A 13,818-nucleotide genomic window follows, 5' to 3' on the forward strand; every position below is an offset into this window, starting at 1 on the left:
ATTTGAACAAATGATGTCACTCGGTGAATCTCCAAGACCATCAGTCTTGTGTTTTTAAACCAGTGTTGAGCTCCAACATAAAACACAATCCTCACATTATCACCCTGCTCTGTCTCTGTATTTCTCTCTTTTCTCGCCTGTAAACACCCACTGACACCCTTTAACACTGTTTTGTGTTCTGCACAGCCACAGTCAAACAGTGCCAAAAACAGCATAGTCACCAGTCCCAAAGGAAACGTCCCTTCTCCTGCTCTGGTATTTACCTCCTTGTTCCTCTCTGTTCTCTCTCGTCCGACTCGTCTGTCGCTTTGGCTTCCTTCTCCTGTCTCACACATGTCTGTCTGTGTCAGCGTCTGGTGCGTGTCAGGCCACCTGTCGTAGATGCTGTGTGTCTGTCACAGACTTCAATCCAAGCGCATCTTCATCTTTGTCCTCGAAACAATGTTAATGTTGTGATCGATGAATTTTGATGCTTCGAGCATCAGTTAGCTTTATGTTTTGTGCATGTCCGTTGTGTTTTTCATTGTTTGGATCAATGGCAGAACGACCAAACTAAGATGTTGGGTCTTTGTGTTTCAATTATTTTTGACTCTCATTATGACCGTTATTATGTTTCATTAAATATATGTGTCGGTGTGTATGTCTCTGTGCATTTTTGCTTCTTTTTACATAACCTAATGCTGTAAAGTCTGATGTATAGACATTTAGTTTCATTATTTCTCTTATTTTATAAATCCAGTGTGATGTAATCAGTACAATATCATCGAATAAAATACAGATATCTTATTGTTAGTTACATATTATTATTATTATTAATATTCAGAGCCTCACAATTGCATTGTTTTTTGACAGATACAGTGACCTAAAAAGCCTTTGGCAACTCAAGTCACATTTAAAAACGACTGCAAAATATATAAAAAAAGTGGCATCTGGAAACATTATCATTTCAAACTTAACAGTTTGTGGGGTTTTTTTGCTTAAAGTGTGCTCTTTAAAAAAATATTATGTTATTTTTTATTTTATTTAATGCAGTGCAATGCAGGGATTCCCAAACTATTTGCCAATTGATCTAAAATATTTGCTTTATCTACCTTGACATTTAAAGATATTTCAATAACTCAATAAATAACTCGATAAACGTTCAATAAAAAAACTAAAAAGGCAATAAATAGTCAGGTAAACAAATTATTATGCTATATTATATTGAAATATTATGTTATATTATAGCTTTTTTGGATTGTTTTTATTTTTCGAATTGTTTTAATTGAACATTTTTGTGATTCAATCGATTAGCTTTTCATCCGCTCACAAAGTTCCCTCATGTTTGGGAAACCCTGATCTAATGCAGTGACGTATTTTTAAGTGTGACTTGAGTGTCCAGTTGCATTTTTGGACCATTATAGATGTTTCAGCTGCAGGTTTTCAACATTTGATATTGTTTAATGAGCAAAACTTCTCCTGAAAAGCTTAAAAAGTATCATTGTTGGGATAAAAGGCAACGATTTTTTTGATATTCTGATAGAGATGATCACATTTTGTTAAGCACATTTCAGTCCTTCAAGCTTATTTTACCCTGAAGCAATAGCTTTGTGATTTCTGTGCATTTTGTTTTTAAATGAAAGTTTTTTTCTGGGATTAGATGCGTTCGTGTCTCTGGACTGGCTTCAGATGTTGGGCTTTGACCTTCAGCTGTCTTCTGCCTTTAACCAGAGCGACTAATAACCTCCATCCTCTTCCTCTCTCTCTCTCTCTCCCTCCCGCTCTGAGACTGCTCTCTCTCCATCTTTGTCGTCTTTTTTTGCTAACACTTTTATTCTTGCCATCTCTCACCTCCATCTCATTTTGCTCCTCTTTTTTTCCTCTCTCTCGCTGTCGTCTCCTCTTCCTCTTCTCTCTCTCTTTCTCTTTAGGAGCCTCAGACCACTGTTATCCATAACCCAGTGGATGGGATCAAGGTACATCTCCCTCCCCATCCTCTTCTCTTTCATCCTCCACCTTCCTCTCCTCCTCTCTCTGCTTCTGTCGTCTGTTGCCAGTTTCTTTATTCTGTGGTGCGAGCGAGGGTGTTGTTTTGGGCTTGTGAGTGAGCGTGCAGTCGCATTAGGATGGGAAAGTGTTCGGGTAAGAGTGTGGTGTTTAGTACGGTGTTCAGTGTTAATTGTTTCAGGCAAAACAATGAAACAGTGTTCATTTGACTCTTGTTAGTCAATACACACTTGGTTTTAAGCAGAAATGAGTTCACCTTCAACAGGGGGAACATTACTTTTCAAAGGTTTGAGGTTGGTAAGGTTTGCTTGTTTTTTAAAAATCGTTTATGCTTATCAAAGCTACTTTTAATTATGCAAAGAATATACAGTAAAAAGAGTCAAATTATGAAATATTATTACAATTTAAAACAACTGTTTTCTATTTGAATATATTGCAATTTATTCCTGTGATCAAAGCTGAATTTTCAGCATCAATACTCCAGTCTTCAGTCACATGATCCTTCAGAAATCATTCTAATATGCAGATTTGCTTAATATTATCAATGCTGAAAACAGTTGCAATGCTTAACATTTTTGTGCAAAATGTTTTTTCTTTGATTAACAAAGTATTTATTTGAAATATAAATATTTTGTAACATTATAATACTGTCGCTTTTGATCATTTAATGCATCCTTGCTTTCTTTATATAAAAAAGGCTTCCTGACCCCAAACTTTTGAACAGTAATGTAAACTGGTGAGTTGTGAAATACTCTTAAAGTGGTCGAAATTGATTGAATGTTGTTCTAATGTGGTTTTAATGACTTTTTTACATTGCAAAGCATTTTATCTGCTGCTTTCTTTTAAAGAAATTGTTGAATTATGTCATAAAACAACAAAATTTTTGTATAATTTTCATTCATTTGTGTGAGGAAAAATAAAATGGTAAAAAATGTGTACCCTAAATGCAATGTAATTTGCTTTGCATAAAAGCATCTGATCATGAAGTCTGACAAAAAGGAAAGTTGTTTTAATGCCATCAAATAGTTAGATTTTTTTAATTAGTTTTACATGTTGACTTCAAGGGTGTGATAAAGAGTCATTATTAATTAAAACTTATTATTTTGCTATTGTCATTGCTAAATCAAATGATTATGTTTAACAAAAGGTTATTATAATTAAAACAAATTGAAACTAAAAACACAAACATTTTAGTTACATGAAATAAAATAAAATATAAAAAACAATTTCAGCTAGTTATCAAGGCAGCGTTTGTATTTTTAATTTACTGTACCTAAATAACAAACTAAAACTGAAATAAAAATCAATAAAAAACTATTTAGACATATATATATTTTAAAAAGCCTACTAAAAATGACAGAAACAAAAATGTAACTGAAATTAAAGTAAAAACAGAAAATATAAAAATCAAAACTGATTCAAAATAGTAAGAAAAACTTTAGTAGTGTCTAATGATACTAAAATAAGATGGCTGTTAACCCGTAGCCCAGACTCATCCAATCACACATTCTCATTTTTACCAAAAAATGTCCTCTCTTTTTTCTCCTCTCCCTCTCTGGTCGCCCGTCCCATATGTATGGCCACAGCTGGCTGAAGTCTGACAGTCCGTTTTCCTGCGGCTCAGACCCTCAAGGTGCTTGCGGTGGGCCGAAAACTCAGAAATACGAGCAGACGGGGGCTCGGTCATTTGCATTTGTAATACGTCAGAAGCTAAATGCAAGCTATTAAATATGTTTGTGTGTGTGTGTGTGGGTAGTCACATGCATATGCAGAGGGGAGGGTGCAGGTGGCTGCAGCTGCGTTCTCAATGCTGCCATCTGGGAAAGAGACGTGCAGATGCACAACACAAGAGCTGGGTTTCATTGAATGCCTGTGTTACAGCCTCACCAGGTGGCTGGGCCTGAGATTAAACTGTCTACACTGCTGCTGGAGTCATTCACTACAAGTGTAATGTGTATGACTGTAATTGTGGTGTAATTGTGGTCTCAGTGGTAATACTGGTTGTGCTTTATTGGAGTTAGTTGCTGTTTGTTGAGTAAATGTTTTGGTGGTGTGTGTGTGAGTGAAGGTGTGAGGACGGACACTGATTGATTTGGTCTGTCCTGCAGGAATCTTCAGACAGCAGCAACACCACCATTGAGGATGAAGACGTCAAAGGTGAGAGGCATCTGTTTTTGTTGCATTTCATTAAAACAATATGATTTTACCAAGAACTTTCCATTTCTGAAAACATCACCTAGCTCTATAAAGACACTTTTCACAGTCCAGTCAGTTCCTGATGGATACAGTTAAGTCAAATAGCTTTTTTTTCTTCTTCAACCTCCTGTTTCACTCAGAAATACAGTATTGTTCAAATGATTGAGGTCAGTAAGATGTTTTTAAAATAAATGAATGCTTTTATTCAGCGAGGATGCATTAAATTGATCAAAAGTGACTGAAAAATGATTTATAATATTGCAAAGGATTATTTATTTTGAACTTTCTATTCATCACAGAATTGATCAGTTTCCACAAAAAATGTTAAGCTGTTTTCAGCATTGATAATAATCAGAAATGTTTTTGAGCAGTAGATCAGTGAACACTGAAGACTGGAGTAATGATGCTGAAAATTCAGCTTTACATCACTGGAATAAAGTATCAAATATATTCAAATAGGAAACTGCTATTTTAAATTGTAATAATATTCCACAATATAAGAGCATAAGAGACTTCTTTAAAAGCATTAAAAATCTTACCAACCCCAAACTTTTGAACAGTAGTGAATATATGGCATGATGGAAGTTACTATTATTTACTATGAAAATAATAGTAATATTTAAAAAAAAAAAACTCACTAATTTAAAATAAGTAAAATATTTTATTATACATTTTTATTTATTATTAAATAAATATTTATATTATTTTCAATTGTTATTTATATAAAGTTAAATTTATTTAAAGTTACATGTAACTTTTTTTTTTTTTTTTTTTTTTTTTACAACTGCGTTTTATTCCTTGGAACTGTAGCACAAAACAAAAAGCAACTGTTTAAATTTAAAACCCAACCCATCCCACCCCTTGGTAGACTTAGAAAATAAATAAATAAATAGCATAAAATAAATAATAATAATAAACACATTAATTAATATTAATAGCTAAACAAATAACAATAAAATAATTTTTACAAAGATTTTAGAAAAGAAGACACAACATTAAAAGCTGAAAGCCATGAATTTACAGTTTTCACGTTAGATCCATGTATACGAGAAGTAGAGAGTTCCATCGATATAATGTCCAACAAATACACCGTCCGGGTTCATCTGTCCATTGTGTGAGGAGGATTCCAGCGGTTGACCAGCTATTTCTTTGCTGCTGTGAGAGCAGCTAACAGTAAAGATCTTTGTTGGACGGACAAGGTGAAGTCCCAAAAGTCATTCATGAAAAAATGGCGCGGAGTCAAACATATCTCAGTACCCAACAAATATGATAGGTCCAGTGAGAGCGGAGTCTAAAAAGGTGAGAGAGAGGGGCACTCCCAAAAATGCAAAATGCAAAAACGTGCCTAAAACTCCTTGGGAACAGAGATTACACTCAGGAGAAGATGACAGATTCATATAAAAACGTTTCATTGGAGTCAAGTAAACCCTATGCAGCAATTTCCAATGATTCATTTGGTGATTAGGGTTTTTAGAAGACAATTTAAACATACCCCATACCTGATCGGAAAATAAAACATGCACATCCTCATTAAGATTGTATGAATGCTCAAGAAGAAAGAGATAGATGACTGAAGCAGAGGAGGGAGATTCCTCAGAAGGAAGGGTTAGTTAGTTTGTGTAAAGAGTGAACAGGCAGCTGAGAGTTTTTGTATGAGTGAACCCCATACATCTGTAGGGCCGATCTACTGCGCAAATACATAAAAAAAAGGAAGTGCCTGGCAGATTATATTGAGTTTTAAGATTCTGGAAGGATTTTAAGGCACTATCATCATAGATATCTCCCAGAGTGTTTACTTTACTATGAGTCCATTGCGAACAATGAAATGGAGTACTGCCTGACAAAAGGTTATTATTGTGGAAAATAGGCGAATGCCTATGTCATTGTAACTAGTTGTGAACGTCTTTCAACATCCCTCCATGTGGAGAGGAGGTGGGTTACAATGGGACCAAACCAAGATTTACACGGCCTAAGCAGAACTCCCGAAAAAACAAGATGCTTCAATTTATTCGGATAAACAATAGATTCCTCAATTGCTCTCCAAGACACAGAAGCGTCAGGATCAAACCAAACTGCTAAAGGGAGCGGAGGGAAAAGGCTTGAGCATACAGTCTAAAATTAGGGAAAGAAAGACCTCCATCTAATCTACATCGTTGTAAGGTAGTCAGTTTAATACGAGGACGTTTCCCATCCCATATATACCATGAAACACATGCATCTAGTTTATTCCAGCAGCCAACCGGTGGAGCGAGAAGAATCATGGAAGAAAATAAATTGATACGTGGGAGAACATTCATTTTAATCACCGATATACAGGCCTGAAAAGAAGTAGGAAGACGAGACCAATTTCCCAAATCTGAGGATACTTTGGCTAGAATACCATTATAGTTTTTGAGGCGATTTCCTGCAGGGAAGGAGAAACATCTATCCCCAGTTTTGAACCAATGGAATATATATAGAAAGGGACATGGAATCAATTTTAGAATTGAGGGGAAGTAAACATGACTTACTCCAATTAATTTTAAACCCAGAGAGAGATCCAAAATGGTCAAATAAATTCAACACATGAGGAATAGAATGTGACGGCTTCTCCAAAAACAATAAGATATCATCAGCAAACAAAGAAATATGATGATGAGTATTCCGTATAATTATGGGAGAAATAGTTTCAGATTGCCGGACCTCTTGAGCTAAGGGTTCCCAGGATGGAACAACGCTGATTATCTCTAGTCAGATTCTGGAGCTGTGATTCCAGTTCAACTATCTTTTTGTGTCGGTTTTTCTGAAGGAAAGAGGCGTATGAGATTGAGTTATTCCTTATAAATCCTTTAACTGCATTCCAAAGTGTTCGAGGATCATCCACTGAACCTTGGTTCATTTCAATAAACTCAGTACATTTATTTCTGAATTGACTGCAAAAATTTCCATCCTGTAACAATTTAGGGTTAAATCGCCATCTAGTGGCACGAGATGGCCGAGGGATCAAAGATAATCTGCACAAATTTCCATCATGATCCGACAAAGATAAGGAACAGATATCGGCATCACAAGCAGCTGAAGATAAAGACGTAGAAATGAAAATATAGTCAATTCGCGAATAGGATTTATGAGTAGCAGAAAAGAAAGTGAAAGACTTAGCAGAAGGGTTTAATAAACGCCAACTATCCACCAATGAAGATGAGGTTACACATTGCCGAAGTTTGTCAGAACACAAAGCTTGAGAGTGTGATTCCTCTGGTCCAGATCTATCTAGGATATGCAACATTTCAGAATTCGTATCTGCACCCAATACAGTTTCAAAATCTGAAAACTTCAAGAGATAGGTTGACAAAAACATGTAACTTTTAAAGTACTCTATTTCCTGCACTCACAGGTTTGCACACATTGCCTCGTCTTTGATAAATAATTTTTTGAAGCCATTTTTTGAAAAAACTATCCATAAATGAAAAATCTGAAGCTTTTAATTGTACCGAAATGTATTTTGCGTCTGCTACTGTTGTGACATTGTTGTGGCCTTTTGACTTTCTCTGAGTTTGTAAGTTTCGTAAGAATTGTTGACTTCTGCTCTCTGTCATCCTGCTCTTCTGGGACGGGTGTTTCAGGACACCTTCGGTGTATTTTTATCTGTGGGAATGCTGGAAATGTAAGAGATGTGGGCTAAGGCTTTGCGTATGTGTGTTTCATTCACACGGGTAAATGTAGGTTCGCCTTGCACTATTTTTCGTTGTGTGTAAATGTCGTGTTCAGAAGTGGGCGGGACGATTTGTCACCTTCCATGTAAATGGCTCAGCCTCAATAGTAGGTTAAATGGTGTGCCGTGTTCCATCTTTGCACATCCTCTTTTCTCAGTCTCATCTTTCCAATCTCTTCCCACCTTTTCCTTCCCGTTCAATAGGGAAAAGCCTAGATAGCAGTTCAGTTAAAGCCCCCTCTGAAGTCAGCCAATCACCTCCGGGCTCCGCCCCCGCCATCTTCTGTAAGTTTGGTCCGCATCCGTTTGGTTTGGCCTGGCTGGTTTGCACAGCATCTAACTAAAGCAAATCCCTCAAAAATAACCAGCTTCTTATGAGTTTTGCTCTTCTTGAGGCGAATTGTATAAAAAAGCTAGAAAGCTAACAAGCTAATGGAAAAAGAATGGCATGCACACACATACACCCCTTAGAGACGCATGAGTTTGGATGAGTTTCTGTCATCTTGCACCCACCTTCCATCGGTCATCATTACCCTCATGTGTAAACAGCCACCAAGCTGACCGACATCCTGGGCTGCGCCCGTAGGGGCTCGGGACCCTCAGCCGTGCCTGATAGTGAAGCAGCTGCCCACTCCATACAATCCCCTCCACAGACCCCCATCATGCAGAGTGAGTATAGCGCCCCCTGCAGACCTAAGCACAGACGCTCATGCACAGGCTCCAGGAATGTTTTTGGCTATAGCGCATTATGTAGTTTTATTGTTTTAGTCATTCAAGTAATCCATTTCTTAATAACAAATTAATAATTATTAGTTAACTTAGTTATTTATTAATAATTGTAATAATAGTTATCCATTTTAAATAATTAGAGTATTTTAATAATTAATAACAATCTTTTAAAATAATTATTAATTTAATCTTAAATTAATTCAATTAAGTATTAAAGTAATTTAATAAAGTAATTTGCTAAAATGTTTTTTCATTAGTTTGTAATTGTTAATTTTAATATAATAATAATAATAACGATCTGTTTTAATTCATTTTAAATTGAATAATATATTTTATAGAATATTTTTTTATTAATTTAAGTTACATTAATGCTTTAAAGTATAAGTAATAAGTTATTAATGTATTTTAATCGACTTGATTATTAATTTCATAATTAAATTCATAATTGAGTTTTATATTTAAGTTTTAACTAAAATAATTTAATGTCTTGAATTATGGTTTGTCATTAAAGTAATTACTTTGTAATAATTAGTTATTAATTTTAATGTTTTAATTAATAATCTAGAATTTAAATGTATTCATTAATTAAATAATTTTGCGTGATAATCATAATTTTAATTATTCATTTAAAAAGTAATATTAAATAGTAAATATAATCAAATATATTAAATAATAATGAAATAATATTCCACTGATTAAGTACTAAATAAAATAATTTATTAATAAAGACATTTTTAAGCTGTTGGTTTCCAGTAACAGGGTTATTAAGTTAGTTGTTAAGATAAAGTGAATTATTAAGATTTATTAAGATAATGTGAATAGTATTCAGGTAGTCATAATATGATATTAATATATCAAGCCCCATGAGTCGACCCCCTCCATGTCTATTAAAACTGTTAAAATTATAATGTGAATGTACATGATGTACAGTATTACTCATTTCCTTAAGTGTTTAACAGAGAAAGCATGCACTTTTAATGTTGGACCCTGTTCGTGTACCGTCTGTTGGCCCAAGTGTTGACCGTTGCCCCTTGTTATTGATGCATTTTCTGTTCAGTCAGAAATGACTGCCCCATATGTCTTGTTATTTGTCTGATGTTACTGCCTTTTCATCTCTTCACATGTTGTCTCTGTCTTTCATGGTGGGTCAATGCATTCCTCCCTTGCCCAACCCACTCAGCCCGGTTCACAGATCTGGTGAGCAGTGTGGGCCGTGCACCTGTCCCGCAACCTCAGACGGAGTCGCCTTCCTCTCGAACCTCAGTCCCCCCTCCCCAAACCTCTACCCCCCCCGCCCCCGTCCCCCTCTGTGTCTGCACAGAGTGAGTATGTAGTGTGTGTGCTTATAGCGTAAGGTCCACATTGCACTTTAAAGGCCCTGATATACTTCAAACAAAATTAAAAAATGAACTGGTGTAGCATCATTTCAAGCAGTTTGTATGGAGTTGTCTGGAAGTTCAAAACATCTTGCTCTGGCTGGTAAACAGTTTCCAACCAGCACTGATCCATGGCTATTATGTAATATGTTAGTGTGGCTTTGTGGCTCTGCCTTCTGTGACGTGGAAATCTTCTCTGGTTCATTTCTTCTGTTCAGTCCGTTGAGGTCATATGAAATTAAAAACTTGAAAATTGTTGAGCTGCTTCATAGTAGAAATTGTAATTGTGCAGTGCTAATTTAAAGTGACACTGACACTGTTTTTTTTCATGTTTAATTCGGTAAAGCTGCTTATGCATATAAATGCATATGCCGATATCTTAGGGTGGCCGATATGAAACCGTAATAAATTATATCACTATTTAATTTAAAGATTGTAAAAGCACATGCATAATTGCAGAAATCAAATTTATATTTATTTTACATTTTTTGGAACGGAGTAGGAACTGACAGGCGCTGACGTTCTTAGTGCTGTCAAAATAAAAGTCCTATGCACTGTAAAAATTAAAGAACTTCTAAAACGAAATTGTTTTATTTTACATAATTTGAAAATTATTAAATATGAAAATTTATAAAAGAAAATACATCTCTAAAATAAATTTCTGTTTAGATGACTACTGCTATTAATACTAACAATAGAAAAAGAAACGCTACAATTCTTTATGGAAAGAATGGCTGATCTAGCCTGAAAGCTTTTAAGTTTTTTTTTAACGCTATGTAACAAAATAAACAACATTTATGATACAGTTGTCAGAATTCATTGGTGATTTCAAATATAAAATTTAATCGTTAGCTTGGTGAACAGTTTTGTACAATTTGATGTTCCCCATTCAAAGAGATGGGAGCTGCACTTGCATGGCTGAGCGGCGTTTCAAAGATGGCCACTGCGTAACATGACTTGCCTTAAAGGGACTTTGGCTAAGATCCTGACATAATGCTGTCAAAATAAAAATCCTGTCAGTGTTAAAATAAAAGTACGCTTTGGACACATCTCCAAACAGAAAACTTTTTGGCCCATGCCGATAATTAGAAATTCCAAATATGGACCGATATATCAGCTGACCACTCGTATAAAGGGCCGTATAAATAAACGTGATGTAACTAGACTGGCAAATTGCAGATCTGGAACAAACATATCCACATCGCTATGATCAAATGCTTGTCATTTTTGTTGTTTATTTTGTTATTGAGAGGAGAGTGCGCAGCATATTCGTATTCATTTAAATGCCATTCCCAGTAGTGTGTGGCTTTGGACAGTATACCGCTGCTCTGTTATATCAAACATCTTTTTACCGCTAAGCGAGGGATGGAAAATAACTTCTTCATGAGTATATCAGGCCCTTAACAGTCTGCAGCTGAATTCCCATCAACCCTGTAACCAACATATGACATTCGGAAGCAGCAGGAGGCAGTTTTCACCGATAAAAACGCAGCATTTAAGCATCTGAAGTGACATTTATGGAGTCTGGTTTGTGACAGAACTGTGATGCACTTCCATACATATCCGCTTGAAGGAAGTGGGGCATTTATCAAAGCTGAAGCCACAGTCAGAGACTTTAGATCAGGCCTGCGCTGCCAGATTGACAAGGAGAAACTGAAGGACGTGTCGGGGCCACTAAGCTCTAAAGTGGAGCAGGAAGCCGTGAAGGGAGGGATTGAGAGAGGGTGAGGAAATGAGAAGTAAGCCGTATCTAAGGATCCAGGAATAGCTCAACTAGCTCCGTGCAGTTAACAAGGAAAAGACAGAAGAAGACGAGGAGGAGGAAAGTGGTGGAGATGTTGATTAGATGAAGACGGAGTGTTTTTGTGAGTCTGTACATGTGTGAGCGTACAAACTTCATCAGGAGAGAGAGCTTAGTCAGAGTATTGAGGAGGAAAGGATGAAGGTGTAGACTGAAGATCATGACTGAGAAACTAGGTAAGTCCACAGCAGATCTGGTGTGTGTTAGATCTCTCTCAACCTCTCAGGTCTGGAGTCAGGTGGGTGTGACCTTTCTGACCTCTGCCTGTGTTTCAGAGCGTTAACTCTTGGTTAAGGTTAACATCTGTCTGTTCATGTCATGTACAGCAAAGAGGAACAGTTAGCCTAGCTTTGGCTCTGTCAGTCTATAGTTTTAAAGAATCCATGAATGCACAGTTTTCTTTCCTGTGCTGATGTATTTCCTGTTGAGACAGGAAGTTGGGGCGGAACATGCACTACTGCTAAAAACTGCTGTTTTTATTCAGCAAGGATGCATTAAATGTATTGAACTTTGTCTATCAAAGAATCCTGAAAAAAAGATGTATCATGATTACACAAAAAATATGAAGCAGCACAACTTGATAATATTAAGAAATGTTTCTTGAGCAGCAAATCAGCATATTAGAATGATTTCTGAAGGATCATGTGTCACTGAAGACTGGAGTAATGAGGCTGGAAATTCAGCTTTGATCACAGGAATAAAATTGGAAATGCTTTAAAATAGAAAAGAGTTATTTTAAATTGTAATAATATTTCACAACATTACCATTTTACTGTATTTTTGATCAAATAAATGCAGCATACAAGATTTATTTAAAAAACATTAAAATAAAAAATGAACAGATTAATAAAGGCTGTGATATATTGTCCATTTTTATTTTATTCATATATTTATTGATTTTTTTGGTCCATTTTAAGCAGTTTGAATTTATTGGGTCTTTAATTCACGTCTTTTAATGTAAAGATTTAAATATTCCAAAAACTGAAGTATAAAGTATTTACTTTATTTTTTTAAATAATCATAATTTTGAGTCAAAATAAAATGATGAAACTAAGGTGGGACTACTTGGCATGAACCGTATGTGTGTATTCACCTGTGTCCATGTTTTCTCCTCCAGCACGCAAACAGGAAATCATCAAGATCACGGAGCAGCTGATCGAAGCCATCAATAATGGGGACTTTGATGCTTATGCGTATGTTACATGTTATAATGTTATGTTATCCTTTCTTTCAGACACAAACCACTTTGGCACAACACATACTATATTGTACAAATATAAGAGCACTATAGGGGCCATTAGTGTCTTCTTCCAGTCAGTTCTGCTCACATAATGGAGCAACAGTTTAATTAAGAGTAAGATGAATGTAACTATCCATGTTTATAGCAGCTCCCTGAATAATAATACACAATGCCATCGTTGTAACAGGAAAATCTGTGACCCTGGATTGACATCCTTTGAACCCGAGGCTTTGGGGAACCTGGTTGAGGGAATGGACTTCCATAGATTCTACTTTGAGAACTGTAAGTGTATTCAAGCAAAAAAGACTAAATAATTTATGTGTCTTATAAATCACGGGAAATGCCAGCAGCACCATGCACATGATCTTTCTCCGTGTGTGTGTGTGTTTCTCCGCAGTGCTTTCTAAGAACAGCAAGCCCATCCACACCACCATCCTGAACCCTCACGTGCACCTGATCGGAGAAGACGCCGCCTGCATCGCCTACATCCGCCTCACTCAGTTTGTGGATGGACAGGGCCGGCCGCACAGCAGCCAGTCGGAGGAGACTCGCGTGTGGCACCGCCGGGACTCCAAATGGCAGAACGTTCATTTCCACTGCTCCGGTGCGCCGGCTGCCCCTCTCCAGTGAAGGTGACTTGGATTTGTACATTTTTACTTTTGTTTTCACACTGAAGCTTTTGGTGTGGATTCAAATCTGTTTTAGAGTAAAGTTTGATTGTTGAAATGGATTCTGGACAGATTTAGACACCAGAATATAGACAAACTTAAGGGTGGGCTCTTTTGACATTGGCATTGTG

The 13,818-nt window shown here is 36.2% G+C and overlaps 1 protein-coding gene and 1 pseudogene across 5 annotated transcripts in view; both read left to right on the top strand.

The window, feature by feature from the left end:
* Positions 1–13,818, top strand: part of LOC306865757 (calcium/calmodulin-dependent protein kinase type II subunit beta-like) — a 72,996-nt gene that overhangs the window by 54,603 nt on the left and 4,575 nt on the right. For 2 of the 4 annotated variants that reach the window (XM_079410531.1, XM_079410532.1), the window contains 5 exons: positions 187–255; positions 4,095–4,143; positions 12,897–12,972; positions 13,207–13,301; positions 13,417–13,651. In XM_079410531.1, coding sequence (XP_079266657.1) covers positions 187–255; positions 4,095–4,143; positions 12,897–12,972; positions 13,207–13,301; positions 13,417–13,649 — 522 coding nt within the window. In that variant the 3' untranslated portion in view covers positions 13,650–13,651. The remainder of the gene's footprint in view (positions 1–186; positions 256–4,094; positions 4,144–12,896; positions 12,973–13,206; positions 13,302–13,416; positions 13,652–13,818) is intronic. The other 2 variants (XM_079410533.1, XM_079410534.1) reach the window with 1 other exon arrangement.
* LOC306865792 lies at positions 7,990–11,706 on the top strand (annotated as a pseudogene). Its single transcript has 4 exons — positions 7,990–8,158; positions 8,423–8,542; positions 9,783–9,924; positions 11,552–11,706. The product of its transcript is annotated as an uncharacterized misc_RNA (transcript).

Source organism: Barbus barbus, assembly GCF_936440315.1.
Source record: "Barbus barbus genome assembly, chromosome: 47".
Lineage (NCBI taxonomy): Eukaryota > Metazoa > Chordata > Actinopteri > Cypriniformes > Cyprinidae > Barbus > Barbus barbus.